Source organism: Chironomus tepperi, unplaced genomic scaffold (genome assembly GCF_022539635.2).
Source record: "Chironomus tepperi strain 1889 unplaced genomic scaffold, CSIRO-AGI_Ctep_v1 contig_359, whole genome shotgun sequence".
NCBI classification, from domain to species: domain Eukaryota; kingdom Metazoa; phylum Arthropoda; class Insecta; order Diptera; family Chironomidae; genus Chironomus; species Chironomus tepperi.
The window spans coordinates 299,592-312,134 of record NW_027226481.1 but is presented as its reverse complement, the minus strand read 5'-3'; the positions used below and the strand labels follow the sequence as shown (position 1 = coordinate 312,134).

The 12,543-nt window shown below is 33.6% G+C and overlaps 2 protein-coding genes across 2 annotated transcripts; one reads left to right on the top strand and one right to left on the bottom strand.

Annotated features, from left to right (window-relative positions):
* Positions 1 to 53: 53 nt before the first annotated feature.
* LOC139095019 (uncharacterized) lies at positions 54 to 3,188 on the top strand. Its single transcript, XM_070646267.1, has 3 exons — positions 54 to 401; positions 1,361 to 1,583; positions 2,486 to 3,188. The coding sequence occupies exons 1-3, from the start codon at positions 398 to 400 to the stop codon at positions 2,580 to 2,582; spliced, it is 324 nt and encodes a 107-aa protein (XP_070502368.1). The 5' UTR covers positions 54 to 397; the 3' UTR covers positions 2,583 to 3,188.
* A 5,009-nt stretch (positions 3,189 to 8,197) lies between these two features.
* LOC139094982 (keratin, type I cytoskeletal 9-like) lies at positions 8,198 to 9,768 on the bottom strand. Its single transcript, XM_070646220.1, has 4 exons — positions 9,531 to 9,768; positions 9,413 to 9,470; positions 8,786 to 9,356; positions 8,198 to 8,649 (listed from the first exon to the last, which is right to left on the bottom strand). The coding sequence occupies exons 1-4, from the start codon at positions 9,586 to 9,588 to the stop codon at positions 8,233 to 8,235; spliced, it is 1,104 nt and encodes a 367-aa protein (XP_070502321.1). The 5' UTR covers positions 9,589 to 9,768; the 3' UTR covers positions 8,198 to 8,232.
* Between the last annotated feature and the right edge of the window lie 2,775 nt (positions 9,769 to 12,543).

Here is a 12,543-nt window from a genome sequence, read left to right as displayed (position 1 = left end):
TAAATACCTTAGTGCCTACGCAATTGGTGAGAGCATCCATAACAACATAAAGCATAAAATTTGTCAGACATTCAATCAATTTTAAAGTGAATTAAAACGGAAACTGACTGTCTATAAATAGTTTTTGAAGATTTTACTGCGTTTTTTTGGCTTCCCTAATAACATTTATAGCACATACCATTCAGTCGATTATTCTCAATGTAAGCGATCGCATCTAAAAATATTATTTTTTTCGTGTATATTTTCTGTGTGAAAAAAGAAGAGAATTTCATTCCAGTGCAATATTTTGAAGTGAAAACATCGTAAATTTTTTTTGTTACTTTATCGGAAGTCAGCCGAGATTTTATTATCAAATAAACAATTAATCACTTTACAAGGTCTTTAAAATCTGATAAGAATGGGTGAGTCTTTTTTGTGTAAAAAGTGAAACTAAAATGAATCCAATGAACTTACAGCAACAAAAACTATGTCGTCGATGTTGCTATGAATCATCAAACCATAAAAATGCATTCGGATTTTCGGTCAAGTTGATAATTTTCTAAAAATGCAGTTTAATATGAACATATGTTGTATTTTAATGTAATAAGGGCCTCGCCCTTCAGTCGGTTAGTTAGTCATGATTCTCTGTTGGTAAACAAAACAATGGAAATGTATTAAGAAGAAAAATTGTGAATTCTTAATGGAGAATAAACAAAACGGGGAATGAGTTTTGTGATTTATAGCTGGTTAGTGTGATTGTGGCGCATTAGATGGATCAGGTTCAAATGATTCCAAGGAATAAGCAAAGGAAATTGAGAAAAACAACATCCAGTTGACTGGGTCTTGATAATCTGTTTTAGTTTGCATTTGATTCAATTCTAAGGCTTAATTTTCAAGCTAAATCAACATCCAGACAAACCGAACCCGAAATCCTCAATACCATCACCAAAATAGCATTTTAAAAATCATCGTTATTGTATTAACCTTCATTTCAAGAGTGAATATCCATATGAGCATTTAACTTCAAAAGGCTGATTATTTTTAGAAATGATAATTGTTCCTTTTGCAATCCACAGTAAAACGATAAGAAGTTTTGATTTGATCGACAGCTTGTCGAACAGACAAAAAAATAATGCGATTCATTTTTCTTTAAAACACAGCCGACAGCGTGCCGTGAATCTTGTAATTCACAAATAATACAGTAACATTTACGATAAAATTAATCTCTCCACTTTTTTACTGTGTGTACGATTTGAGAATAATATAAAACAGATGTTTTTGAGTCAGTAATTTCATTTCATTTGCAACCTTAATGACATCATAGCCACTACAGTCACTAAAATTGTCACTTTGCATCTAACGACCTTGCAAATATTTACAGATATCATCAATTCAACAAAGATATCGCTTGTGGCATCGGAAATTCAAGTTATGATGAATAGCACATTGATACAAACACAAGAATTTGTAAAATCAAGTGATTTATTGCAAGCAACTGTCATTTCGATGCTATTTGTGCTGGCATATTGGTCAATTATTTATATGGACAGCTATCAACCCGGCAAATTTCCACCATCACCATTATCAGTGTTTGATAAAGAGAGGTAAATTGAGCATTTTATTTGACTGATGATTTGTGATTGTGTCGAGTATTTGAGGCTGATTTGTAGACTGATGGAAAATACGTAATTTGTTTTGCACAATTGACATACTTAGTTCTTGTTGCTGTTTCTGATTCGATTTAAGTGAAATGAGTTTTGAATCGATTTTTCGACACATGACCTTGAGAGTTGGGGAAGTGACCTTTTGTTCAATATGAGTCATTGTCGTATCAAAAGAGTTGATATGCTGGATTATGAAGTAAAGATTATTGAGTTTATATTGATTCCTCTGTCTCAATCAAGTCTTAATTCTCCTTGAAAAAGGAATAAGCCCCTTCTTTTATTGAAACAGACCTTGGCAAGGTTTTTAAGATTAATATAACAGCTTAGTGCTCAGATTGAATTTAAGTACAGCACCTGAGTGGCACAGCATTCACCATGAATCACTTCGACGCTTTTAAGACGGAAATTCATCAAAATGACTTAGTTTCGCATTAACGGCACCTTGCCGCTTTGGATCGACTCTTCAATTTCTGGTCTTGTCGCTAAATTCATGCAACTCTATCTAGGATAGTCACCGCATTTGATTACATTCAAATAAAGCAACTGAACTCTCAGAGAACTCATTAGATTACCAGATCATTGTCCATCCAGCAGATCCAATTTCTTCTCATGAGTGTCCATGCCTTGTTGTCAACAGAAATGCTAAACAGCATGTCTAAAAAATCTACTTTTGATCTCATTTACCCTTTGAATACTTCAAATCATGCAAAAAAAAAAAGAATCAGCTCATCGAACTAAACCGAATAACATCACAACATGCCTCACAGCTCCCTTATGTCCTACAACTAAACTTCTTTAATTAATTAAATGCTTTTTTCCCTTTCTTTCCATCATCCATTTAGCTATCATCAAAGGCAAACATCGTTCCATCTCAATTATCTAACAGGTCTTATCATCGGAATCTTACTATTTTTCTCAATCTACTTCCACATTTTCTAATTAGGAGATAATTTTCTGCTCATACTAGCATATATCCAGTATACATACACACAAAAAAAGAGTCAATGCAATTTTATTTATTTAGTTCAGCATAAAAGAAAGTAACTTTTTTGTTGTTGCCATAAGGAGGAAAAACAGCACACAAAAAAAAAGGAAAAGGACGAGACATAGACATACACACACATGTACCGCTGCGGTTCACTGAATTGGCAAATTTTCTCGGTCAACTTTTGTATAAATTTAATCTCACCTACATCCAGTGTGCCTTTCAACTTTTTTTTTTAATTTAATTTAATTTATTCATTAGAGATTATTGTGAGGGGGACGGGACGTAGTCTTCATATAGTGGATGTTATTTGAGGTCGACGATTTGCGGTTTATGTCTATCTATCCACTTTCTCGATTAAACATTCAATCACGATATTTTGATTTTCGGAATGAAGATACACTTTTGTGTTTACACAAAAATAGCTTGCTTGCTGACCGTCTTAACACTTCAAAGGACATAATGGTTGGAGATATTATTGATAAGGTTTTCTAGATGTAAACATAATTAATTCAGGAAATAAAAAGTGAGATTTTGCTATTTATTTTGATATTTTGGAACTGAGGAGCTGGTTTTAATTATCATTTGTGTCTAAGTTATGGCCTATTAATTGAGTATAATGGATATTCTTTTTTTGGATATAACAAAAATTTTATTTCATATCCGACATTTTATTTCTCACATAAAATACTTTATTGGTACAGAGATGACCCACATCCCTTGTGTTATTCATTATCAATGTACACACTTGTGTTTGATGGGGGATGAGAAAGGAAAAAAAAAGCAAAATAGCAGCAAACCGAAAGCTTTTAGTGAGATTAAAAAAAATTGTTTCTCTGATTTAATTCAGGGTTGAAAAATTGTTGGATTCTTATTAGAGCAGGAGGGTCTTCTGGGGAGAATAATTTTTGTAGTTTATTAGAACTTGCTTAGTACAATTTAAGGAATGGGATCGTAAATTATCAGCACTTTAAGGAGGATGACATTGCAATACGTGTTAAAGTGAACTGGATTGGATGTGCAGGACATGTTGTTAGAAGAGTTTGCTGATGTTCCTTTAAAGAACTCTTGGATGGAAGCTGTCGATAGAGACAGTATTGCATGATAATGTAAACTGGTAGACATAAGCCAACGATTAGCCAGTTTTAGGTGCCATATGAAGGAGGCCATGGATCACAATGATATTAAAATGAAGCTGAAGATCTGTAGGAATTGTAAAGTTCAAAGAAAGTCATTAAGTCTGAAGTCAGCGAACTAATTAAGTAAATCAAATCGTAACTTATTAACATGGACAAAACTGCGACTATTTAGTTCATTCACACCAAAACTCTCCAGCTCTGCAAAGCAATTTACAAATGCCCATACATGGGAAAGAAACTGACTGTAATGAATGAATGAACGTTCAAAATATGATGTAAATGAATGTGGGTACTGAAAAATTGAGGATTTTTTTGATTAAATATTAAGGCAGTTTATTTACATCAACAGCTATCTTCATGACTTTTAAGGTTATCAAATTACTTAGAAATGTTTCTAAATTTCCATGAATTATTACAATAGCCATAAACTTGCCATAAACAATCTTATTAATAACCTTTTCCTTATTAGTCTTCTGAAGGTTTTCTTTAAATTAAACGATTCAGCCTGAAACATTTTTAACTAATTTTGAAACTTCAAATGAGGAATGTAATTACAGCTTGCATAACCCAAAGGGGTAATTAGCTTCATTCATTCACATTCATAGCTGAAATTAATCTCTTTAAGAATATCATTTTCACGGAAAAATTTTTACTCATTTTCTTTGAAGTCGCGATTGTCAATTGCATAAGCATATCAATATGATAGACTCAAATTACAAAGAGCTTATAGCGTATGGATGGAAGGTGTATAAATATCAAAGCTTTGTGAATTCAATAAAGTCAAAGTTGGAAAATTGGAAAAAATGTTCGGCGTGAAAATTAGTTTTAAAACAAAAGAGTTGGAGTTACAAAGTAAATCCATCATATTGTGCAGTTTTAGTCTTGCTGTCGACTTCCTTTGAACTTAAAGTTGGTCGTTAACTTGGTTTTTCATAGATTCTGTCCTGTATTTTCTGAGAATTTTATGCAAATTTCATTCGAAACTTGCAAGACTTCTGGTCCATAACACGACATCCATTGACCTTTTTACTTCTGAATTTCAATTTCCCTCGCCTTTTTCGTTTCTTATTTTGATGGAAAATTAATACAGCATGAATAAAAAACAATCTAAAATCGAGAAATATAAAAAAAGTAAAGTTTAACTAAATGAATTTCTCTGCAGTCATACAGAGCAAACAAGATTTTAATTGCACGATACACTAGGGCAGTAATTGGAAAGTTGCAATTTTCTTTTTCTGCATTGAGAGTAGAAAGAACAAACTGTATTAATTAAAGTTTTCTACAAATTGTATTAAAAATCACAGAAATACCAGGTAACGTAAGGAGGAGTAAGAGAGTAAGAATGGATATTGTAACAATTGTAAAATTTAACTTTCTTTTCTTGTTTCAGATGAAAGTTTTGGGTAAAATTAAAAAATTCTAAAGTGGAACTTTTTAGTTCATTATTTTTAATTTTTCATTTATGATCATTGTGTCTGGACAATTAAGCTTGAAATTGAAGTTTATTGTGAAATATAGAACAGTGCTGTCCAAACTATGTGCTGCGATAGCATGGCATACCAGTGTGCTGTCAAAATTTCATAAATCGCATGCAGTGTCTTTGATTATCATCAAGATGTACCCTGGCATAAAAGGTTTGAACAACACTGAATTAAAAGGAACTAATAGCTTTTATGATTGGTATTGGGAATTGACAAATGGAAGCCAGCGATAGACTCAGCTACAGGCGGCACCTTTGGGAGGTCATGAATCACAATTGATCTGTACGACCAGCAATAGTAAATAAGTAAGAGTTTAAGATCTTATCCTTAAATTACTGCATTTCATCGTAAACTGCTGAACCTTCAGGCAATAATTGCGACAGGTCATTGATCCAGATACTCAACAATATAAGCCTTGTATAATCCTATCCGCAAAATTCCCAAAATATGTCAAATGCCACAAAGGAATCAAAACAGGATCTCAAACACAAAAAGTCATAACCTTTTCAATTAATCAACAACACAGAACAGCCCCTTTTATTCATCCTTATGTAAAGATTAAGACTTAAAGACTTTTTGATAAACTCTACAGCAGCCTTATGTTTTAGAGTCATCTCTCAAAGCCCTTCCAAGAATTTCATTTTCACACAATATTTTCACCAATATATATCTCGAAACAAAAGATACAGCAGAACCTGCTGAAGATGGGAGAAAAAAATCTCTTCCTTAACATTAAATTTTCTCCCTTTTGATGATTCAGCATGAATCTTGTCACAAGCGGAAAGAAAATTTTTGCTCCCTTTGAAATTTTTTTCCAAGAAGGAATTGCTGATTATAAGTTTGGGGGTAGTTGACTTAATTCCATGATCGTGATCCAATTTCCTCGAGGATGAAAAAAATGAAAAGTTTGACATATTTAAAGGATAAAATAATCTCTAACATACTTCTGAGCTTACAAGTTCCTTTTTTTTCGGTGAGTATAAGATTTGTGAGCATTAAAAGCTTAAACGATATACTTTTTTTGGTTTAGTTTTTCAACAGGATTGTATGGGATGATTCTACGTATTGATTGGATTTGAAATTTGATTAGAATGATGACAAAAATAGATTTTGGGAGTATTTTATTCATTGATTCGGTATTAAGAGCTGATAATATAGGTTAAGTGGTATCGTTTGCTGGATGACTGGGCAGCATGATAGTCTAATTCTGTATGAACCTTCCATAATGAAAGGAGGTCATTGACACAAACAGTCTTGAATTGCACAATACTCTATTTACTCTGAAACTAGTTGGATGTTTAGTTCTTGTGACTTATTAAGAGATAATTAGCAGTCTTTAGATCACAACGCATCACGACGTCTACTTGGCACCGAAGAGTAATGAAAGAATGTCAGCTCAACGTGCGGACAGAGAATTTGTACAAACTAGGTGACAGAGCCAGCAACATAGTCAGATGAAAAGTCAAATTTAGAGCTAGACATACAACTAGTCATATAAAAGCTTGTCCATTCGAGAGTTTAGCTTTTGAAATTGGAAAGTGGCCAGTAATTTTCAGCGATAGAGCCAACTTCAACCATCCTCTAATAGAAGTCGTGAATCACAAATGATCTGTAAGGCTAATGAAGTAAGTAAGTAAGACAGCAAGTTGATAACCGACTTGAATTTGTTTTTCCTAGTTTAGTTCCTAACCTAATTAATGATCTGAATATTACGACCAGTCCAATCATAGACCAATTTACTGTATGGCTCATACCAGAGCTCGGAGTCTACTAGGATTTTGTATGGAAAAGTCAACTCGACTCCATGTAATACTTGAATAGACTGCAAGCTGACTCATATTAATTTTGAAAATACAAAACTGAAATAAAAACGTCATTACTAGTCATCAAGCATCCCATGTGAATCCCCTTTTACCCCAATCTTATCGACAGAATTTCCCACAATCATCTCAAAATCATTCCTCTATTTTAAATCAAATGCTCATGCTTATACCAGGAATAATATGAGTTATCATGACTGTACAAATGAGAAAAAGGCTTTGTTTTATATCCAATAAGCAGACATCCAAGGAATGTATAGGATATAAAAAAAACTGCACAGGTGAGTAAAAAAAAAGTCGGAATTTATAGCTACCATCTACAATTCGGAGAGCAAATATCATATTCTATCATAACATATAGTATATGTGTATAACAACAGAAACGAAAACTTTATCGATAAATATGTTTCACTGCCATTATTTTCATTCAACGTGAAAGCTGTTGTTGCAGAAATAACAGAAGCAATAATAAAAAATAAAAATAACAATAATTGGTAAAGAGGAGAAAAGGATGAAAATGGAATAAAAAAAATATGAAAACCGGAAAAAGAAGAAAATATTTCCGCTGCTTTCTATTCTCAATGTTTCCATGATTTGTCGGTCAGGTTATGGTGTGTTTGCTTATTTCTTTTTAGTCTGTGTATGCTTTCTCGTCTGTCTTGTGTGAAAGGAATTGAAATAGATGTATCAAATTATTTATGGTTAGAATGAAAAGCTTGTTTAATGGAATTTTTATCAATATTGCAATATGCTTTATGGCTTGAAAGCTTTGCTGTTTCAACACATGAGGAAAAGGTGAAATGCTGAAATTGGAGTGAGCAATAAGAACAAAATATTGACAATTTGCTGCTTCTGCAAGAGTTTTAATAGAGGATTGAGAAAAATATTGAATGATATTTCAATTGAAAAGGATGTCCTGGATATATATTGATAGAAAGTGGAATTTTAATGGTTTTTAGGTGATGATACAGCAGTTTACTATAGGTAGCACCAAGTGTTGGCTGATCAGCAATTGACAGTCGCTGTTCACTTGCCCTTCATCTAGATAACACGTACTGATCAACTCAAACAGCTTATATCAGCTGCTCAGCACTTATCCCATCCTTATCACAGTAAAAACCCATAATAATTATTATTAAAATTACTATCCATAAGCTTCAATGTTTATTTTCCACTACTCTGTCTATAAGTTTGTACATTTCCATTATTATTAACAGATGAAATAGTTTCATGATGTCCTTGACCATCAACATTTGATGATGATACGAATGAGGATGTTGAACCATAATTTGAAGGATGTCCTGAACCAGAAACCTGTGATGAGCTACCACTGAAACGTGATGTTGCTTGTGGTGGTTGATAATTTGTATGTGAGGAACCTCCTTTAGTTGAGACTACATTATCGTCTGAATAAGCACCGCGACTATTGACTGATTGTGGTCCGAACGAGCCGCCGGTATTAGAAGATGATGAGTAAACAGCATGTGATCCACCACCGGGTGATGAATATGTAGATGTATGTGATGTCTGTACTGTTTGTGAGCCATCATCATTGAAACGCGAATTTACGACCGTTTGACCCTGTGAGATGAAAATAATCACATATAATAAGTATATTTAGGAATTAATCATGTGTTGTTGATAATTCAACGTTATGTTTTGATCAATCGGAATTTCCGATGTCGTAAATTAATATTTTGCTTGGAAAGCGACTTACTGGTTGATTTTGATAGACTTGTGTGTTTGGATATTGTGGTGATGTTCTGTATGTGTGAGTACCTTGTGGTCCTGATACGTATGTTGTGCTTTCACCATCTCCAAAGCGGCTTACAACAGTTTGACCGGTTCCACCTCCAAATCCACTTACAGAAGTATGGCTAACTCCACTACCAAATCCGCTTCCTGAAGAATGGCTAACTCCACTTCCAAATCCGCTTCCTGAAGAATGTCCAACTCCACTACCAAATCCACCTACTGAAGTATGGCCAACTCCACCACTTCCATATCCACTAACTGAACTGGTTGAGACACCACCACCTGAGACTCCATCACCGAATCTGCTGACAACTGTTTGGCCACCGCCTGAAACTCCATCACCAAATCTGCTGACAATTGTTTCACCACCGGCTCCATCTCCAAATCGACTAACAACTGTTTGACCTCCAACACCATCTCCAAATCTACTGACTGTTGAAACGCCACCTGTTGAAATGCCACCTGGACCAAATGGTACATATGGCATTGGAACTTGAGGTATCATTAAAGGTGGAATGATGTTTGGGAATGGCCTGAATGAAAGTTATTTTAAGAATTAAAAAGTAAAGCTGGTTAATCAGTTACTTACTGCATGAAGCCAGGATTGAATCCAACTCCAGTTCCAGCATAACCTCCAGCAAATCCAACTGGAAATACACAAAGTTATTAAAATCCACAAACATTTTTAATTTATTTTCTGATTCTACCTTGAGCGGACGTTAATCCAACAGTAAAAAGTCCACAAAAAATCACAGCAAGATACATTATTGACACTTATAAATAATCAGAAGCTTAGAATTATTTTTTATTTTTATTTTTGTAGATTTGCAGTCTTTGCACTTTTGACACTAAAGTTATGAAACAAAATTTTGTCTTATCACTTCCCGAAATTATTCCTGTTGACTTACTGCCTTGAAAATTAAATTCGAATTGACTCAAAATGTTACTCTGTAGAGGATTTTTATTATAATTATTCTATTATGAGAGAATTGAGTTTCGTACATAAATTCTCGTTAGCTTTAATCTCTTGATTCTTGCGATTCTTCTCGGAATAAATACTCAAAGGGATCATTCATAAGTGATGGATTTGAGTAATTTTTTGAAAATGTTTACGTAAATTTTGGCATAAATCAAAGTCTATGGACACAGCTTCTGACCCTCAGTCCTCTCCAAGATGTTGTACGTCATCAATTAATGATCCCAACTCCAATGAGCATGAGTAGAAAAACAAAAATAAAGTTTTAAGAATTATCAATAATTACACATCGGGAATCCCACTTTTTTGCTAAAGACGAATACATTCTGTACAGTGGTGAACAACCTTTTATTTTTCGCGGCACACCTTGATGGTGAATCTCAACCAAACCCGCACATGGCACTCGGTTCATGCCATATCCAAACATTTTTAGTGTCGTAGCACACAGGTTGCTCACCACTGATTTATAATGTGAGGAAACGAATAATACGTCAATCATCGGTTCCTATCGCAGATTTTATATTCTACGCAGCCAGCATCCAACTGGGATAGTCCCGTATGAATGATTCTTAATGTAATATTTTTGAAAAAAATTCGATGACTTGTAGAATAAGAAAAAAACCCGAATGAACATCATTCTGAAAATTAAACATTAGAATGCTAACATATTCTCATGAACTCTTCATTTTAAACTTGTTTTAGGCTTCTATTCTTTATACACAATAATAATAATTTTGCCAGCAGTTTTTTGGGGGTCGTTTGTAAATGATGTATGGTTTAATGAGAATTTATTTGAGTTGACTTGATAATTCACAGAAATAAGTGTGAAATTTAACAGTATAGTGAGTGTGACTTAGCACTATAGTGTAGTTTCAGAGCGACACAGATCAAGGGGAAGCTGCTCGCATTAGCGGAGCATATTTTTACGATAGGACCTGACCCTAGAGTATAATAGCTCAAGCTATTATAAACAAAGCTTACAAATCAAGCAATTTTATGTAAAAATGCCAAATTCTATAACTAAAATTGATGTCATCGACCTTTCAAGAGACGAGATATAATTTGACTCTAGATAATTGGTTTTCGGCACACCATTTCTGACCAAAAATAATTTATGGCACATCAATCAAGTGAGTATGTACCAAAATATACTTATATCGAGTTGACTCAAAATTGGCTTTGATTGAGTCGAGTTAACTTGACTTTGAGCTCCTATAGAGAGCTACAGGTGAATCTTTATGTTATATTCCACCGCACTCTACTTAGTAGCGACATAAATGATGAACATCACTGATTAAAGAGCTTCAAATTTGCAAATATGTACCTAAAATCCATACTATACCACATCATACCTCAATCTCATTCTCTGACGTCATTTAAAACAACCAGTTAGGCCTTAAACAAAGAAAATAAAGACATTCGATGAACTTCTTGCATGCCATCACCCGCGAACACAAAACGACAATGATAAAGGCACACAAAAAAAATATTCATAGTCTTTTAAATGAATGAAAATCGCGATGAGTGATATCATTTTTTCATGAGATGTACACTGAGTGACAGACGGGGTGTGACACAGACAAAAAAAGAATACACTAACAGAACGGAAATGAGATATAAAATGAGAAAATTTTTATATCTTTATAGAACAGAAGCGTGGGAATGAATGAATGAGAAGAAAAAACGCATTTTCATTATTAACATAATCGCTTTTAAAGGAGGAAAAAAATTCAAGGAAGAGAAATAAAAATTGTCGCTTAGAAAATGCATGAATGGAAATTTTCTTTCACTCATAAAGCTTTTCCTATGCCGTTTCCTCATTTTCAAGCAAATTTCCTTTCGTCTCTCACTCACTCAACTTTTTGTGTATGGAAACATTTATTTCTTTCTCCTAAGATTCTTTTATTTCTGTCATATGAAGTATGTGCTTAAAAAGACCCAGTGAATTAGCTGATGATGTGAAGAGCTTGATAGACTAATTTGAATATTGAGTTGGAATTTACTTGAGGAAGATAACTTTGAGAGGGAATCTGGATTTTTGATTAAAAGTAGCTTTACGAGTTCGAGTGCACCAAAAAACGTTAGCACTAGACATTAACTAGTTATAACATATTTTTGCATGTTTGGGGAGATTGTTTTGAGTGAAGATAAGTTTTTTGAGACTATTTTGAGTCGTAATCAGTTTGATGAGATAGTAAAAAATAGAATCAAGCTTTAAAAGATTTTAGTGAATCATAATCAGCTTCATAAAACTGTTTGATCTTCATTTAAGTATTCATACTTGAGAGTCATAAATCAGCTTCATAACAATGTTTTGAGTTGAAATCAATTTTACCAAGCTGTTCAAAGGTACAATTGACTTAGTGAAACTACTTAGAGTAAAAACTATATTGTCTAGAGTCAGTTTAGGTTATATTGATAACACTCAGCAAGAATTGATCCTTTTGATCCAAAATCAGCTCGGTTAGAATCACTGGAGTCTTTATCAGCTTACAAAGACAACTCTCAGCAATAATCAGGTAGGAAAGACTCTTTTGAATCAAATTCAGCTTTGTGAGAATGGTTAGTATCTGAATCAGCTGGCTAAGACTATACTCAGCTGGAATCAGTTTGTTTATTGAGATTTAATTTTGTTTTAGTTTGTCCTAGCTGATAAAGCGTGGTCTCAAGAGCAAGGTTGGCTGAGAGAAACACTCTCAGGTATGCATCTCGTAAATTTAAGATGATCAAGCTCTCTAGAGAAT

Bases quoted from the DNA above. Each gene is read 5' to 3' on its own strand.
- LOC139095019 (XM_070646267.1), top strand. The intron at 1,584-2,485 runs GTAAATTGAGCA...TCATCCATTTAG, and splicing joins TCAGTGTTTGATAAAGAGAG to CTATCATCAAAGGCAAACAT.
- LOC139094982 (XM_070646220.1), bottom strand. From the start codon at position 9,588: ATGTATCTTGCTGTGATTTTTTGTGGACTTTTTACTGTTGGATTAACG. The intron at 9,471-9,530 runs GTAGAATCAGAA...GTGTATTTCCAG, and splicing joins TGGATTAACGTCCGCTCAAG to TTGGATTTGCTGGAGGTTAT. The intron at 9,357-9,412 runs GTAAGTAACTGA...ACTTTCATTCAG, and splicing joins TTCAATCCTGGCTTCATGCA to GCCATTCCCAAACATCATTC.